The sequence below is a fragment of the Idiotropiscis lumnitzeri genome, chromosome 9 (assembly GCF_059441095.1).
Source record: "Idiotropiscis lumnitzeri isolate Australia: NSW breed Sydney's pygmy pipehorse chromosome 9, RoL_Ilum_1.0, whole genome shotgun sequence".
NCBI classification, from domain to species: domain Eukaryota; kingdom Metazoa; phylum Chordata; class Actinopteri; order Syngnathiformes; family Syngnathidae; genus Idiotropiscis; species Idiotropiscis lumnitzeri.
The window spans coordinates 2,217,122-2,232,186 of NC_142399.1; the positions used below are offsets into that span (position 1 = coordinate 2,217,122).

The 15,065-nt window shown below is 43.1% G+C and overlaps 2 protein-coding genes across 2 annotated transcripts; one reads left to right on the forward strand and one right to left on the reverse strand.

The window, feature by feature from the left end:
• The first annotated feature begins 5,415 nt into the window (after nucleotides 1-5,415).
• Nucleotides 5,416-10,188, forward strand: erlec1 (endoplasmic reticulum lectin 1). Its single transcript, XM_088303923.1, has 14 exons — nucleotides 5,416-5,748; nucleotides 5,826-5,930; nucleotides 6,311-6,391; nucleotides 6,496-6,573; nucleotides 6,683-6,746; nucleotides 7,213-7,259; nucleotides 7,336-7,559; nucleotides 7,655-7,796; nucleotides 8,190-8,351; nucleotides 8,427-8,486; nucleotides 8,834-8,958; nucleotides 9,039-9,116; nucleotides 9,204-9,279; nucleotides 9,625-10,188. Exons 1-14 carry the CDS (start codon nucleotides 5,608-5,610, stop codon nucleotides 9,694-9,696), a joined length of 1,455 nt encoding a protein of 484 aa, XP_088160049.1. The 5' UTR covers nucleotides 5,416-5,607; the 3' UTR covers nucleotides 9,697-10,188.
• Nucleotides 10,189-11,470: 1,282 nt separating this feature from the next.
• Nucleotides 11,471-15,014, reverse strand: gpr75 (G protein-coupled receptor 75). The gene is made up of 2 exons (XM_088304480.1): nucleotides 14,432-15,014; nucleotides 11,471-14,276 (listed from the first exon to the last, which is right to left on the reverse strand). Exon 2 carries the CDS (start codon nucleotides 14,196-14,198, stop codon nucleotides 12,561-12,563), a length of 1,638 nt encoding a protein of 545 aa, XP_088160606.1. The 5' UTR covers nucleotides 14,199-14,276; nucleotides 14,432-15,014; the 3' UTR covers nucleotides 11,471-12,560.
• Nucleotides 15,015-15,065: the final 51 nt, after the last annotated feature.

A 15,065-nucleotide genomic window follows, 5' to 3' on the forward strand; every position in this document is an offset into this window, starting at 1 on the left:
CCACCATCTTTTTTTCCCCCTCCAAAATCCATCCTGCTTTTTGATAACGCAGGCAGCCGTGTGAGGCTCGGCTCTACAGCTTGGGTTGATAAATAATCACCTTATCCCCCTAAATAAGAAGGCTCTTGAGAAAAAAAAGGACTGTCGTTCAAAAGCCGTTCACAGTCGGCAGAAACAAACAAAGCAAAAACCTTCATCAGGCTGAAATATGCGAAGTTCAGTTCACGTTTACCCAAAATGTGAACAAGCTCATGTACTTTTGTTCCGGTACAACTCTGCCTACCATTGGTGTTTTAGGACTGTGGGAGGAAACCAGAGTACCCACAGAAAACCCACGCAAGGCACGAGGACGACATTCAAACTCCACACAGGAAGGCCGGAGCTCAGATTCCAACTCACACAGATTAGCCGTTGTTGGTCAAACGGCCTTTTCAAAGTTTCAACTGGAACACGTAATTAACATTTAGCGTGAGCAATGTGTCATGTGCGATATGTTGTTTTTATTTTCCCATCCCGTTTCAATGCCCATTTAGAGCGTTGACATGACGTGATGTAATTCCTTCCAAAAGTTACCGCGGATCATTTCAGTTATCATTTTGCTCACGATGTTCCAATTGACAAGTGCGTTGCCTCGCACCTTGTCTAAAGGCGCAAACTGTGAGCGCACTGACCCGTGTGCACAAAGGTCATCCGCTGACAGCGCCCGAATAACCAAAAGGTCAGACGCTTTGTGCCATTTGGAAAAGAGGCGGCGTGATACCGAGCTGCCAATACGTGTCCTGCTTGTCTTTTTCATCACTGTGCTAAAACCACACGTTGTTTGCCAAACACTTCACAGGGACGGGAGCATGTGAGTGGCTGCATTCCGGAGGTCCTACAGTACGAATTATTTCGATCCATTTTCTATACTACTCCTTTTTTAGCGCTACAGGGAGCAGCCACGCCAGCTGACATTCGGAAAAAGATAGTCAACACTCTGGACTAGTAGCCGTTTGATCACAAGACTATATAGACTGACGAGCATCGACGCTGAGATTCACACGGTGCGACTTTAACTATAAGTGAACCAATACCACCCGTAACTCATAAGGGTCATCGTTGGAGTTTCATGGAATGCAGGATAGAAATAATTGTGACTAACACAGCAGCTGCTGTCCCACTAAACACATGCCTCCTCATGATCACAATTGTTTGCATTTACTTGCAACAAAACTTAGAAGACTAACCTTGGGAAATGAGGCACATGCTGATTCACCAAGTCTAATCATAGAAACATTTTTTAAACGAGTAAGTATATAGTCACATGTAACAAAGTGGACATTAATTGTCGAAATCGTCTGTGCAATTGAAAACCATCTTGAGATCGGCTTAACTTTAAGAACAAAGCCATAATGTTTCCATTCCAATGTCACAATACAAACATTCAAAGTCATACGAGAGTAAAAATTGTGTTTCATTAAACATCTTTTGATTTGGGATTGTCTGAAGTTAATTAGCGTTTCTCTAGTGAATTACATTTACTGGAGCAGTAAACCGCCGTAGCATACCGACTTAGTTGATGGGTTTGTCTAAGCAAGTTTTTTTTATTCATTTAGTGACAATAAATCCCGTCTCGTGCCAATAAATATGGATAAGGAAATATCACTTGAAATGGTTTCCGATTTGGAAAATACAACAAAGAATTCCAAAACTTGCTTTCCATACCTTAACATCCACCTGCTAGTGCAAATCACATTTCATAACGTGATAATACATCACACGAGATGTATTTATTTTTCTTCCAGGGAAAAAATATATACGATCGAGGAAATGCATCCGACCAGCATCGTGGCGGTGCTGCTAAAAGGACTGTGTGAAAATCCCAGCAAAGGTTTTGAGTGTGTGTGTGTGTGTGTGTCGACTGGTATCTGAAGAAGCAATCCTGTCAGCTGTTGTGGGCTTGCTTTGAGCCATCTCCATATCATTAGCACGCCGCAGCAGTGGTTTGAGACCAGACGCCAGGTGCTCCACTGCAGATTGGAGAGCTATGCTGATCAAATTACTTCTTCCTAACAGCACATCTGGGTGTTTACCTTCGCAGATCTGTACTGAGGAAGATTTGAATTCAACATCGTCAACGCCGCAAATTCCTGTCATGCGCTCAAGTCACCACCAACTCATTTAAAACAAAAATGTTCACAGCAGTCATGACATTAGAACGCCGTAAAGTTTTTTTTAACTGGCCTTCACTCGTGATCTCTTCATTCGCGAGCCCATCCAGATTTGGGTAAGCATCAATATTCTCTCCTTATCTTCTCTGCGGGGAGTTCGAAAGCTCCTGGCATACTTACATTCATCTTTCTTAAGCTTGTTTTGTTTCTTTGTAACAGACTTGTCCCCAGTAGCGTTGACTTTTCAAATCACGGCTTCATTGATGCGTCATTTCATTTACAGGACACACATATTGAATTGCTGGAGATGTATACTTAGAAAAAAAAAACACATCTTTAATAAAAATCAGCCAGCTGGCAATTTGACTCGAGATTAGCCACTATAGTGTTGTAATAAAAAAAAAAGTTTTGAGTGATAGTGTCGTCTTTACATTGGATTTACTTTGGAATTTAATCCCACTGGAACCGACGTTAGCAGCTAGTAGCTAGCAGCTATTCGCTAATGGAGTAGGCTGACAAGAGGACGACTTTTCCAAGGCATTTTAAAAGGCAAAAATGTCTGTGCACACTTGGATGCTGACAGCCCGACACATTTGCAGCTTTATGCAAATGGGAGGTTTTAACTGGCAAAATCGCCACTGTGGTTCTGAAATCACGTCATCCCTCAGACCGAAATCTTACTTAGCCTGTGAATGTTTCGAAATAAGAAAATACAGTTTGCTGTAATGTACAGTTTAAATGTAAGGAAAATATGTTGATTATCTAAAAATGAATTAGAAACAATAAGTTGTTAATTATTAAGTTTATTAAATTTTCTCTTGTTTTGTCATCATTATTAAAAAAATAATAATAATTTTATTCCATCCGGATAATGTATTATTGGATAGCTGCATCCCAAATTTATTCTATATTGGAATGTGGCTGTAAAATGAAAAAAAATTGGAAAAAGTGAGTACTTTAGAGAGTACTTTATTAATCCTATGGGGGATATTATTGGTGACAAACTCAGCAATTAAACATTTTAAAGAAATAGCAGATACGCTGTAGCCCTGCGATAAATAATAAGTTGTCTTCCTTCATGCGAGGCTTTTCTACATTCTAGAGTGTACGTCGACAAATCTGTCAGGAATGATCAATATGACATTTAAATATTGTCATATTTGACAAGGAAAATATTACAATACATACCTCCACGTAAAGAAAGGCTGCAGATGAATCAACACAAAATGTCATTAAGAAGGCATATAGAAAGTGACAATATTGATCTGTCATCTGACACCGTCAGGTCTATTTTTGGCTGATGGCTCAAGAACATCTCTTAATCTTGCTGGAGACCATCAAGTGTCAGGATGCATTTTCCTCCTCTCCTCTTGTAATTATGTTAATCCACTTGGAGAAATGAGAGTTGTATCAATTATGCATAGAATGAGGTAAGGACGAAAGGCATCAAATGCAAAGCAGGTCGATCGGATGGATCGCAAAGTGGAAGGAATTCAAATGTTCATTTTAGAGAGTTGAGTTTGGGCTCCAGGGATGAAAAAATGATTCATTAATAATTAACACGCTTCCATTCCTATACTGAGAGATATGTGTCCATTCATGCAAAAAAAATATTTGTTTTAGTTTACCCCAGCATTGTTTGATGGCGGAGGTCAGGCTCTTCCACACCAGCCTCATCCAAACGTCTCATTCTCGACCGTGCTTTTTGTTTACTGGGGTACAGCCATGCACGGTGTGCGACTGTAACATTCTCGCCGACTCTCCTCAGCCAGATTGAGAGTGATAATGCTCAAATGTATAAAATAAAAACAAAACAAAAATGTAGAGAGAAAAAGTCAGTCCTCAGTGACTCTGCTAAGGTAAACAATGATATATGCAATGTTCAAGTGTAACAATTCCATCCGGGATTCACATTACTCAATCAATAATTTTGTATTGTTTATATCTTTAATTTTTGTGTAGCATGACATCAGCACACAAACATCCTCCACAGCGCACACACCAATTAAGTCATAATTGCATAGGCATAAATAATAGTATACTATCGTATATGTAATATATAATAATATATTATAAACTGTTACAACAGCATAGCAGAAGCACAACAAGTGTCCTATCAAGGGCTTGCACCATAGAAATAAGACTTGAGTTCAATAAGGTGCTTTCAAAAATCTGTAGTTTACAGACAGACTCGGCTACAGCAATACTTAATTGTCAGAAGTGACCCTGATATATCCTATTTCAATGATACAATAGTTTCCATGGAAACAAGCTAGATTCATCTGGTTGCATCTTGCCGTAGATTCATCCATGATAGGTGCATACCGACATAAATCAAGAAGTAATATCGACACTATGGACAAAGGTGAGTCAGAGCTATGAGGGGAACGTGGGTGTGTTAGAAAGATTTTGTGGGACGTTCGTCTTGCTTGAATTCTCTGCTATAGTCCGAAATGCCCTCCTTCTCATCCTCTCTTTGTATCACAGACAGTTTTCTCATCACGTCCCACTCACAGGAGGCTCATTCCCATACCAACAGCGCCACCATCAGGTGAAACATAAAATGATATAGTCGAGACGCCCAATACACTCGTCACCAAAATATATTGAATGCGCTTTAATTTTACAAGCGGTTCAACTGTGACATTTTGAGGGACGAACACAAACTAAGGCATACCTAAGGGGAACAGACTATATACACGCCTGGACACCCTACATAAATCTATCCATAAAATCAGATGAGGGAAGTTACATTTATTTATGTATTAATGAGAATTACGATGATGATGATGGTGATGACGAGCGCAGTAGTATTAGTGACGTATTTGTTTTAAACACCCCTGACATCAACTGACGAACAATAATAAACGTTGATGTAACACCTCTATAACGTCTAAAACAAACGTGATCATTCATTATCCCATTAATGGGGGGGGGGTGTTATTGACGCAGCAACGACATTCATAACGTGTTGGTTATCCTATTTTTAATTTATGGATATTTTTAACAAGGGGCTTAGGCAATACGTGTTTAAAGTCGTAAGCATTTATTCAAGTAATGCATTCCAACGTCCACTGCAACTGTTTTTTCTTTTTTTTCTTTAAATTTGTTTGATTTCTGTGTGATTTCTTGTCCCCTTTTACCGCTCGAGGGGAACAATAAACGTGTTTGACTTGAGTTGAGTGTGTTGGCGGAATGCTACCACCAGGTGTTGCTGGTTTTATTTCAACACGAACAAAACGTAACCGGAAAAGGACGTGGCAAGTGAACAGCTCACTTCCTGTATTTTGCTACTGTGTTGACATTACGAATATTGAAAGTAATTCCCAAACGGATATCATCCCGGATCTTTTTGGAGCAGTTCTGAATTGGCCTCGAAGGTTACGGTCAGTGTGAGGAACAAGCGGGAGTTGTACATGAGCAGCGGCCAGTTGGCGCTCAGCGGCCGGACAGGGAGATGAAATCTGGGCTTATGTTGGTGATGCTCGGTGGATTTGTGGAGCTCTACGTCGGAGTCTTAGCACAAGGGGGCGGCCATCCCTCCTTCACAGATGAAATTCCTTTTAAAATTACCTGGCCTGGGGCCGAATTCACGCTGGTATGCATCCGTTTTTTTAAGCGTTTTTGTTCACATGAACAAAGTATTTTGACAAGAGATCTATCTGTGTATTGCAGCCAACTTCGGGTGCATTTTACAAGGAAGACAACTTTGTCATTATGACCACCGTGGAGAAAGAGAAGTACAAATGCCTCCTACCTTCACTGACATCTGGAGAAGAGGTAATTGTTGCATTTAATTTATTTTCCTGGGATGAAACCTCCCTTAGCTGACAACAGTCATTTATTGCAAAATCTTCTTACAGTCCAGAATAATTACACACTGTGCACGGTAATGTTTTATTGACGTAAAGATTTGTTTTTTAACAGCAGCAGGCTACATTTGTTATGTACAGTTCACTTGAACTTAACTTAAGTACCATGCATTTTAATTTCGTGTTTTAGAACTGTTTTCAACTGACATTTATGTCGGTACAATTTTTATTTAGCTTTAACGTGCAATACTTGTCAAAATAATAATCCAGATGCTATTTCATTTGACCATATACTAGCAGAGTGTGCATGCATGTTCAATATTAATCATTTTTCTTTACTGATCTCAGGATGATGACAAGGAATACAGTGGGCCAAATCCATCCGAACTTTTGGAGCCTCTGTTCAAACGAAGCAGCTGCTCATACAGAGTAATCTCAGTCATCCTCTCACATTTGCTTGTGTCTGGTTACACCAGCAGAGAATGCGCTAGATTGGTGGAGTGTAACTAGCCTTTTTCTTCACTGGCTGGCAGATTGAATCCTACTGGACGTATGAAGTATGTCACGGAAAACATGTAAGACAGTATCATGAAGAGAAGGAGACGGGCCAGGTTGGTGTTTTCAGAAAAAAAAAACTAAAAACAAAAGTTTTATTGTATTGTATCTACCACTGCTTTGAGAGCATAGCGATGATAATACTGATAATGTGTGTATCCACAGAAAATAAGTGTTCAGGAGTACTTCTTGGGAAATTTAGCTGGGATGAGAAAAAGTAAAGAAATGGGTATGTTTTATTTTCATCCTCCAACGGTCTTTGAAAGGGAAAGTACATGGAAAAATAGTCTGGATCATTTTTTATCCTTATTGTACACATGCTGAAAATACTATTTGGATCATAGATTTATGGCGTTCATCCTTTCTTCTTTTTCAATACGTTTCAAGTTTTCTTTTATTCAGACAAAAAAAAATAAAACTGCATCGGGTCAGGGAGCCTTATTCTGAAGGTTCCCCAACCCGATCAGCTGTTTTAAGACACGTCACAGATTCAATGAGGCAGACGTGCTAACCTTTAGTACACTTCATTGTTCTGCTAATTTGACTTCCTGAAGGGGGAAACACTTCTCCCTATGCTGTATATTTTCTAACTTTGTAAGGCTTGGCAGTGGTCTGAGCTGTGTGTGAATTCTTATTCATTGATGCATCATTTATGTTGTATTCTGCTAATACAAAGCAATATGTTTCCTTGTTAGCGAAAGTCGAAGAGATCGACACGGCTCAGTCAACACCTGAAACAGAAGTAAGCTTCACAAATTGATCAGTGCACTACATTTGCCCCTGTAAGTATGACACACATCTTGCGTGTTTTCTTCTAGGTTCTGTCGAAGAACATAGAAGGTCAGCTGACTCCATATTACTCACTGGAGATGGGGAACGGGACACCCTGTGTGCTGAAGCAGAACGAGCCGCGCTCCACATCCGTGCTGTACGTTTGTCACCCAGAGGCCAAACATGAGATCATGTCGATAGCTGAGGTCACCACCTGCGAATATGAGGTGGTGGTGCTCACCCCCTTGCTCTGCGCGCACCCCAAATACAGGTAGAAACTCAGCAAACTGCTGTTCATCATCGAAGACAACAGGTACAGCCGACTAAACGTGACCCTCCTCCCACTTTATGTGATGTGATGTGCAGGTTCAAGTCGTCCCCGGTTAACGCCATCTTGTGCCAGGCGCTGGCTGGCTCGCCGCTGCGGCCTCAGCGACTCGCCCAACTGGATAAGGAGCAGGAGGAGCAGCTCAAACCTCCTTTCAGCACCACTGCAGAGCACAGAGAGGTCGGTTATTCGCCCGTCTTGTGTGACGTACCAGAAAGTAATACTTGGGTAAAAGTTAAGTATCTTGGCCACCTCTAGTGTAGAACGTGACTTACATTTTTTTTTTAATTACAATATTTTCTGTGCAACCCCACTAGTCTGAACATTGTGTAGAATTTTAAGTATGCAAAATTGACCTGTTTTTAGCCTTCTCTGGGAGAGGCCCTTTTGCCACTTGCTGTTGAGTGAAAATGACTTCACAGTTGGTCAGGCCTCAGCTCACCTGTTTTCTGACTTTGGTCATGTGACATTCGCAAACTGAACCGTGATTGGTCATTACCTGAGCCCTGAGCAACTGTGATGTCATTTTCACGTGCTTTCCAAGTTGATATACACTTTGTGCGATGGTTACAGGAGGAGGCTCCACCTACAAGAGAGGAGGCCTTCACTTCCACACACAAACCCATCGCCGTGGGCGGGCAGGCGCAGGTGGCCGTCGGCACCACTCACATCTCACGCCTGACAGATGAGCAGCTCGTCAAAGAGTTCCTTAGCGGCTCCTACTGTTTGCACGGGGTGAGGCATTGTTAGCTGAGCTGGAGGAGATTCCGTCGGCACACCGAGACGTTGAACCATGACGTATTTTTTCAGGGGGTCGGATGGTGGAAATACGAATTCTGTTATGGGAAACACGTTCATCAGTATCATGAGGTGAGACCTGCTTTTGTTAGCCCCAAGTGTCTATTGGGGAACGCTGATTTTGATTTCCACATCCAAAAACACGCATCATAGGTTAATTGAATTCTCTAAATTGTCTTTAGGTCTGAATGTGCCCTGCAATTGGCTGGCAACCATTGAGGACAAGTAATGCAAAAAATAGAAGGATGAAGACAGTTTAATAAAGGAAATACATTAATACATCGTAAAATACAGAGAAAACCACTTACTTTGGCCAAATATGTGACATCAGGATGCAACTGGTCCCTCTTTATATGTGAATTGTATATTCTTCTTCTGAGCACCTTCATCTAATAGTTGGCATTGCTTTTGTGTTTCAGGATAAGGAGCAAGCCAAGAACATTGTGGTCGTTGGCAGCTGGAATGCCGAGGAGCACGTGGAGTGGTCCAAGAAGAACGTGGCTCGATCTTACCAACTAAAAGACAGTGGAGTGCAGAAAGTCAAGTATGCAGTCATTCCACACTGCGCTGCAATCAAAACCAAACCTTATTATCCATGTTTACCTTTCGAGCGTCTTTCCGCAGGCTGGTCTCCCATTTCTACGGCCATGGCGACGTGTGCGATCTGACTGGAAAACCCCGCCAAGTCATTGTCAAATTAAAGTATGTGAATAATGTTACAGTTAGTAGTTGATTGAATAAGAACCAGATGTTTCCTGCCTGACTCCCGCTTCTTGCTCTTCAAATCAGATGTAAAGATTCCGAGTCTCCCCATGCGGTCACGGTCTATATGCTGGAACCTCAGACTTGCCAATACGTCCTCGGAGTAAGTGTGCTCATCATGCAGTTAAACAGTATTCCTCCACAGTATTGCTGTTTTGTTTTTTTTTAAATACGACTTCCATGTTAGTTAGACCAATTAATTAGCCCGTTTAAATTTAGCTTTGCAGGCCTGCACTGTAGTACCACTTTGTGCTGCAACATGCCGGGCAGCACTGAGGTCTGTCGGGGGAAATGCATTGTGATTAAGAGCAAGAAGAAAAAGTACATATAAAGGCACATCCCTAACTTACTCCTACTTTCTCTAGTTATTGTCGTCGTTCCCGCAGAAAGAACAGTATGTGCCTGTGGCCATTGATGTATACTCTCTAAAATCATTTTCTTGTCTCAGGTTGAATCGTCAGTCATTTGCAGGATTCTTGACTCGGCAGATGAACACGGACTTTTGTCCATCTCCAGCTAAACGGCCCAAAGATGAGAACAAGGAGGAGAAGCCCATGTGGTCAAGCATTGCAAAAGAGACTGGCTGACAAATGGTCATGATGCAAGACTTAAGACCAACAAAGACTCAAACTGTGGCGATCTTGAGGTTGCTGAGGAGCTGTCGCGACGATCCAGACGTCCTGATCAAAGCAGTGGATCAAATCACGTCACTGCCTCACCCGGCTGGGTTGTAGCTTAAATAAATCACTCGAGGAGATAGGGACTTTCTAAGTCTAAATTTTGTATCTCTGCTTAAAGGATTTTATAATGTATAAGATGATGATTGTGTGTGTGTGCGTGTGAGAAATATTGCAAATGATGGGTTGAAACTTTGCACTTGAAGTCTTTACATTTTTACGCAACAGTGAGAAGATTGCTTTATTCGTGTTATGGAGTGTGAGTGTAACTTATGCATCCGTGAGTGTTTTGAAATGGCAAATGCAAGTTTGAATAAAATGTATTTGTAACTTCATGATGGGTTCTGAATATTGTTGAATGACTTGTTTTCCACATTCAAATAAGCGGATATGCAAATATTAAATCAAATTACCAAATTTGGTGGCCTGGACAGAACAACACTTCCTTCTGCACTTATGTTCAGGAACTGGCGTTCCTGCACCGATGTAGTAACATTTTAAACCGCCATGGGGTGCTGTTGCTCCTGTCTTAATATTTGCAAAGCGAATCGTGTTCTGAAATACTGTGCAATGCAAATTTGAGGCAGAACGGAATTTAATATTGAAGTGACGTATACAATTATTTCTCACACATGACCTGACCTCCGCCAACCCTACCCCATTTTATGATTGCATCTTCAACGCTCAATCTTCTCTGACAAAAACAAATATAAAGAAACAAAATACCAACAACAACATTAAGTTTCCGCGACCCAACGGCAAATAAAACTGCCAACAGTGGAAAACCCACACTCCTTGCCAAACATTTATTAGGTTAAAAAGTGTGCACGAGGTTTACAAATTAATCACCAAAGTCGCCAGTCCGAGGTTTTAGCAGCACATGTGCAACACAGCAGGGAAATTTATAGATACATTACTAAGTAGTCGAAAAGTCCAACAGTTTTTTTACATCTATTTTCAATATCACTTGTTAGGTTTTGTATTTTCAAATTAGATATTGGAAGCAATTCTCTTGATGTAACTATGAAGGGGCTGGAGCGCTTAGAAGTAACCTGTCTATGTGCTGTTATTCCAATATAAAGAGATAAACCCTGAGGGAAAACAGGTCTGAACATTGTTTATGATGATGGGCCAGGTCTCTGGCCAGGTTGGTGACCTTCCAGGTTACGGAAGTCATTAAATGTGGTCACTAGTAGACTGGGTGGCGCCGAGAGTCGCATCTGCAACACCCAAGGGGGCTTTTGCAGGGAAATCTAAAGAATGCATTTGCAACAAGGGTCCAGCTCGCACAAACACACAACTTTTTGGGGAGACTTCTTTTGACATTAGCATGTGGCCAGAATCGAATCTTTTTCTCACCAAAATGGCTGTGTCAGAGAAGTTCTTTTCCATCACCAATCCAGCCATGCTGGGCTGCCTCTGAGACGGACCCAAACTCCAAGGACAAAATATACCACATTGGCTAGTGGCGTTTGCCGATCACCTGACACGCGCACGTGCCGAAACAATCATTTTACGCTCGTTCATTAGGAACAATTTAGTTTTCGGTGAACTGGGTGTTTTTATCTGTTCTGGGTGATCTGGTTCATAACCTGACTGGAAAAAAAGGTAAAAGTGTACTGTAGTTTTTTTATTAGATATATATTGTCGCGTTGCAGATGTAATCAGGCCAAACGGCGAGCTAGTAACAAACTCTTTAATTAATAACAGAAACGGTTACTGTTGGCCGTAACCACACCAAGACAACCAACACAACGCTAACCGGTGCGTAGTAAAAATCAGCCTGACTTCCTCTTCCTACATCTGCCCCCCTGTTGCCTTCACGGACTCGCCAAACAATAGGAAACTATAGAACGTGTGTACTATATACAAGGTCGCTACAGTATTTATTTCAAATATACATGGTGTCGTAGTAGAAATAACAACAATCCTAATTTCAGATTTGCATTGGTCACCTTGACAACATGGCTCATCTCCCCCACCCGTTCAGCCCAGAATGTGAAGCAAAACGTGTGAGCCCCCGTAATCAAAGTAAAAGCTTTGCATTTTCCCTCGATGAGATTGCGCTTCATCACCAAGCTGTCCACTTACAGTCAAATACCGCATGGATCTGTGCATATGGTGCATGCAGTGGTCGCATCGCCAAACACAAAATTCAGACATTTTTGGGGAATAGATTGCACACAAATCATCGCCGTTGGGTGGAATTATCCCATTTCCAAAATCACATTTCAATAAAAACGAAAAAAAAAAAAAAAAAACACTTTCGTGCTTGTGTTATCAATCAGCACATTGTTCATTTTCCAATTACAGTACACCTTATATTGCTATCATCAAATCGTATCACCTGTTAAAAATGAGGGAACACTGTTCTTGGTTGAAAAATTCTACATTTGATGGATAAGAACCAACTCTTTGAATACAAGCAATTAATTGCAATAACAGGTCACATTTAAGTTATTAAGGGAAAAGTGTGTCAGGATCAGGGAAAATTATACGACCTATAAAAAAAAAAAAAAAATGCGACCCACTGCATTGTACATATACATGTTTTTGGATTATGGGAGGAAATAGCCAAACAGAACCCAACTAAACATCCTGGCAGGCCTGAAAATACAAACCCAAGATCTTTTTGCTGTCCCTCTTCACCCGCAACTGTAGCCTTGAGTACTCCTACTGCAGAATACGACACTGATTCTGAACGGGTTCAGACAGAGGGGATGGGGATCTGCTGCACAGAGGTGCTCTCAAAGTCCTGGAGGGTGTCTTGGTGAGTGTGGTAGTGCATGGCCACATAGGCCTTAGCGAAGGCGAACGTCTGCGAGCCGGCAGGCTGAAGGCTAGTGGGCGAGCTGGGTCCGGCAGAGGGACTGCTGTTGTATATACTGTAATAGGGTTCGATACGCGTGTTGATGGGCGTCGACGTGCTGGCGGGGCGCGGCCTCTGCGCACCCTTGGGACTGGCCGCGCAGTCTCTGGACTGACTCGGCCCGCATGCCTGGTCCACCAGCCTCCTCTGCGCCTTGGGCGAGAGCACGTATGCCGAGTTGGTCTCGTGGTGCGAGGATTTATTCCGGTTGACTTCCAGGCTGCCCTTGCCCATGGCGTGCAAGCGAGTCTTGTGCTTGCAGCACAGCAGTCCCAGGGCGGCCCAATGCATGCAGCAGAGCACGCGGCGGCGCAGGCCGGCGCTGTTACGCGAGTACACAAAGGGATTGATGCCCGACTTGAGGAAAATGAGGACAAAGCCGCACAGTTCAAACTGGTAGTGTGTGAAGCTGCTCTCCGGCGACAAAACGTCCTGCGCCAAAGAGATTCCCATCGGCAGGCAGCACAGTAGCACAGAGAACACGATGACGACACAGGTGACAACAGCTTTGGAGTCCTTGGCGGTGGCCAAGTTGACTGTGGAGACGAGCTGGCAACAGGTCGCGCCTTGGGCCGCCCCCGGCACCACCGGTTGCTTGGCCCGGTTGGCGTAAGAGTGCGTCTGAACATTTTGTAACTTGTTATACGTCTGATTCCGGTACAAGGGACCCTGAGCATCACACGGAACCCCCTCAAAGCCCGTGACTGCCAGAGGTGGCAGGGGTGGAGTGCACGTGGCCGCCACGGTGATAATGGGACACTTCCTCACTTGCGCATTCTTCCTCAGCGTCTGGGCAATCATCAGATAGGACAGGGACACTACGGCCACGCAGAAAGCAAAGTCAGCAAGGTACGCGTACAGCACCAACCGGGCCCGACCCCCTCCTAGACCAAAGTGGGGCAAGCAGGGTCCATCCCTGCGTGGGTACGCCCGCATGGTGAGCAAGGCCGCCATGGTGAAGCTGGACGTCCACAGCAGGGCGGTGAGGGCCAGAGTGCAGGGGAACGAAGCGGTCCGGTTGGGCTGCTGGCCTAGCACCATGCGCAGCCGGTGCAGGGCGATGACTGCCACCGTCTCCAGCGACATGATGATGAAGCCCGAGCTGGTCAGGTGGAAGGCGAAGCAGAAGCTCTTGGACACACCGTCTACGCCACTCGCATCCAGGTAAAGTACCAACGCAAACATTGGGGCCGTCACACAGCAAATAAACAAATCACAGAAGGACAGGTTGAGGATCATAAAGTCAAAGTTGGTGCGGAACTTGCGAAAGGCCGGGTCAAAGAACGACAGGAACACCACCAGGTTACCATAGGAGCCCAGGCAGAAGATGAAGACGAGGAGGAGGGAACAAAAGGTCAAGGTGGCCGTGTGGACCACTGCCCAAACTGGGGGGCTGTGTGACGTTTGCGTGCCATTTAAATTCACTTGCTTTGGCACATCGGCCAGCTCCGATGGCGTCTCCGTGCTGTTCATCATATTATTAGCCGCCCACGGTTAAAATGCCAAGCATTATTCCTCTGAAAACGAGGACGCAGGTGCCACCATTGCTGCCTCCTAGAAGAGAAAAACGGATTGTTTGCTCTCTGAAAAGAAATCTCACTTCATGCTGATTAGCGGAACAATGAAATAACATCCGCATGCACATACACGTAAAATAAAATAAAAATGGACGTATTGTAATCTTGATAGCTCGACTACGTAAACCTTACCGTTATTAGTCAAGCCATCGCAGATCATAATTATTTAACGCAACCCATCATCGTTGTTTTCTAACCAGCTCTGTGGTACGTGAACAGACCGCAGCTTCGGAGCAAAAAAAAAAAATCAATTTAAAAGCCATTTGGAGACACGAGCATCCTCTCGTCCTCGTTGCCGTCGCAAACGCGCGTGCACTGAGCAAATTTGCAATATCCCATTTGTTAGTTGTGCATTTGTTGCTCGGGGATTTCGCGTCTTCATCGCGATGTATCCATTCTTTTTACCCAGGAGCCACCACTGGACGTGCGCTGTTTTAAAAGGAAAAAAAAAGAAGCTGAGCGAGCATGAAGTCACAGCGACGCCTGCGAAGAGAGCATCCAGCACTGCGTCCAACTAGTGCATTGAAATACATATTAACGCTACATTTTCATTGCATTCATTTTTTGTTAATTTGAGAAATATGGTTATCATTTGTATCCCAGAAACACTAAATCGAACCCATTTTGCACGTGCTGTTAATTACCCAAGTAACCCCAATGACTAATATTAGTAATAATTGATCTCATTTATACACAACTTTACTGCATTTAGGCTTGGCTTACATAATTAACCCAAAATGTGATTTTTGTACCATTCCACAGTTGG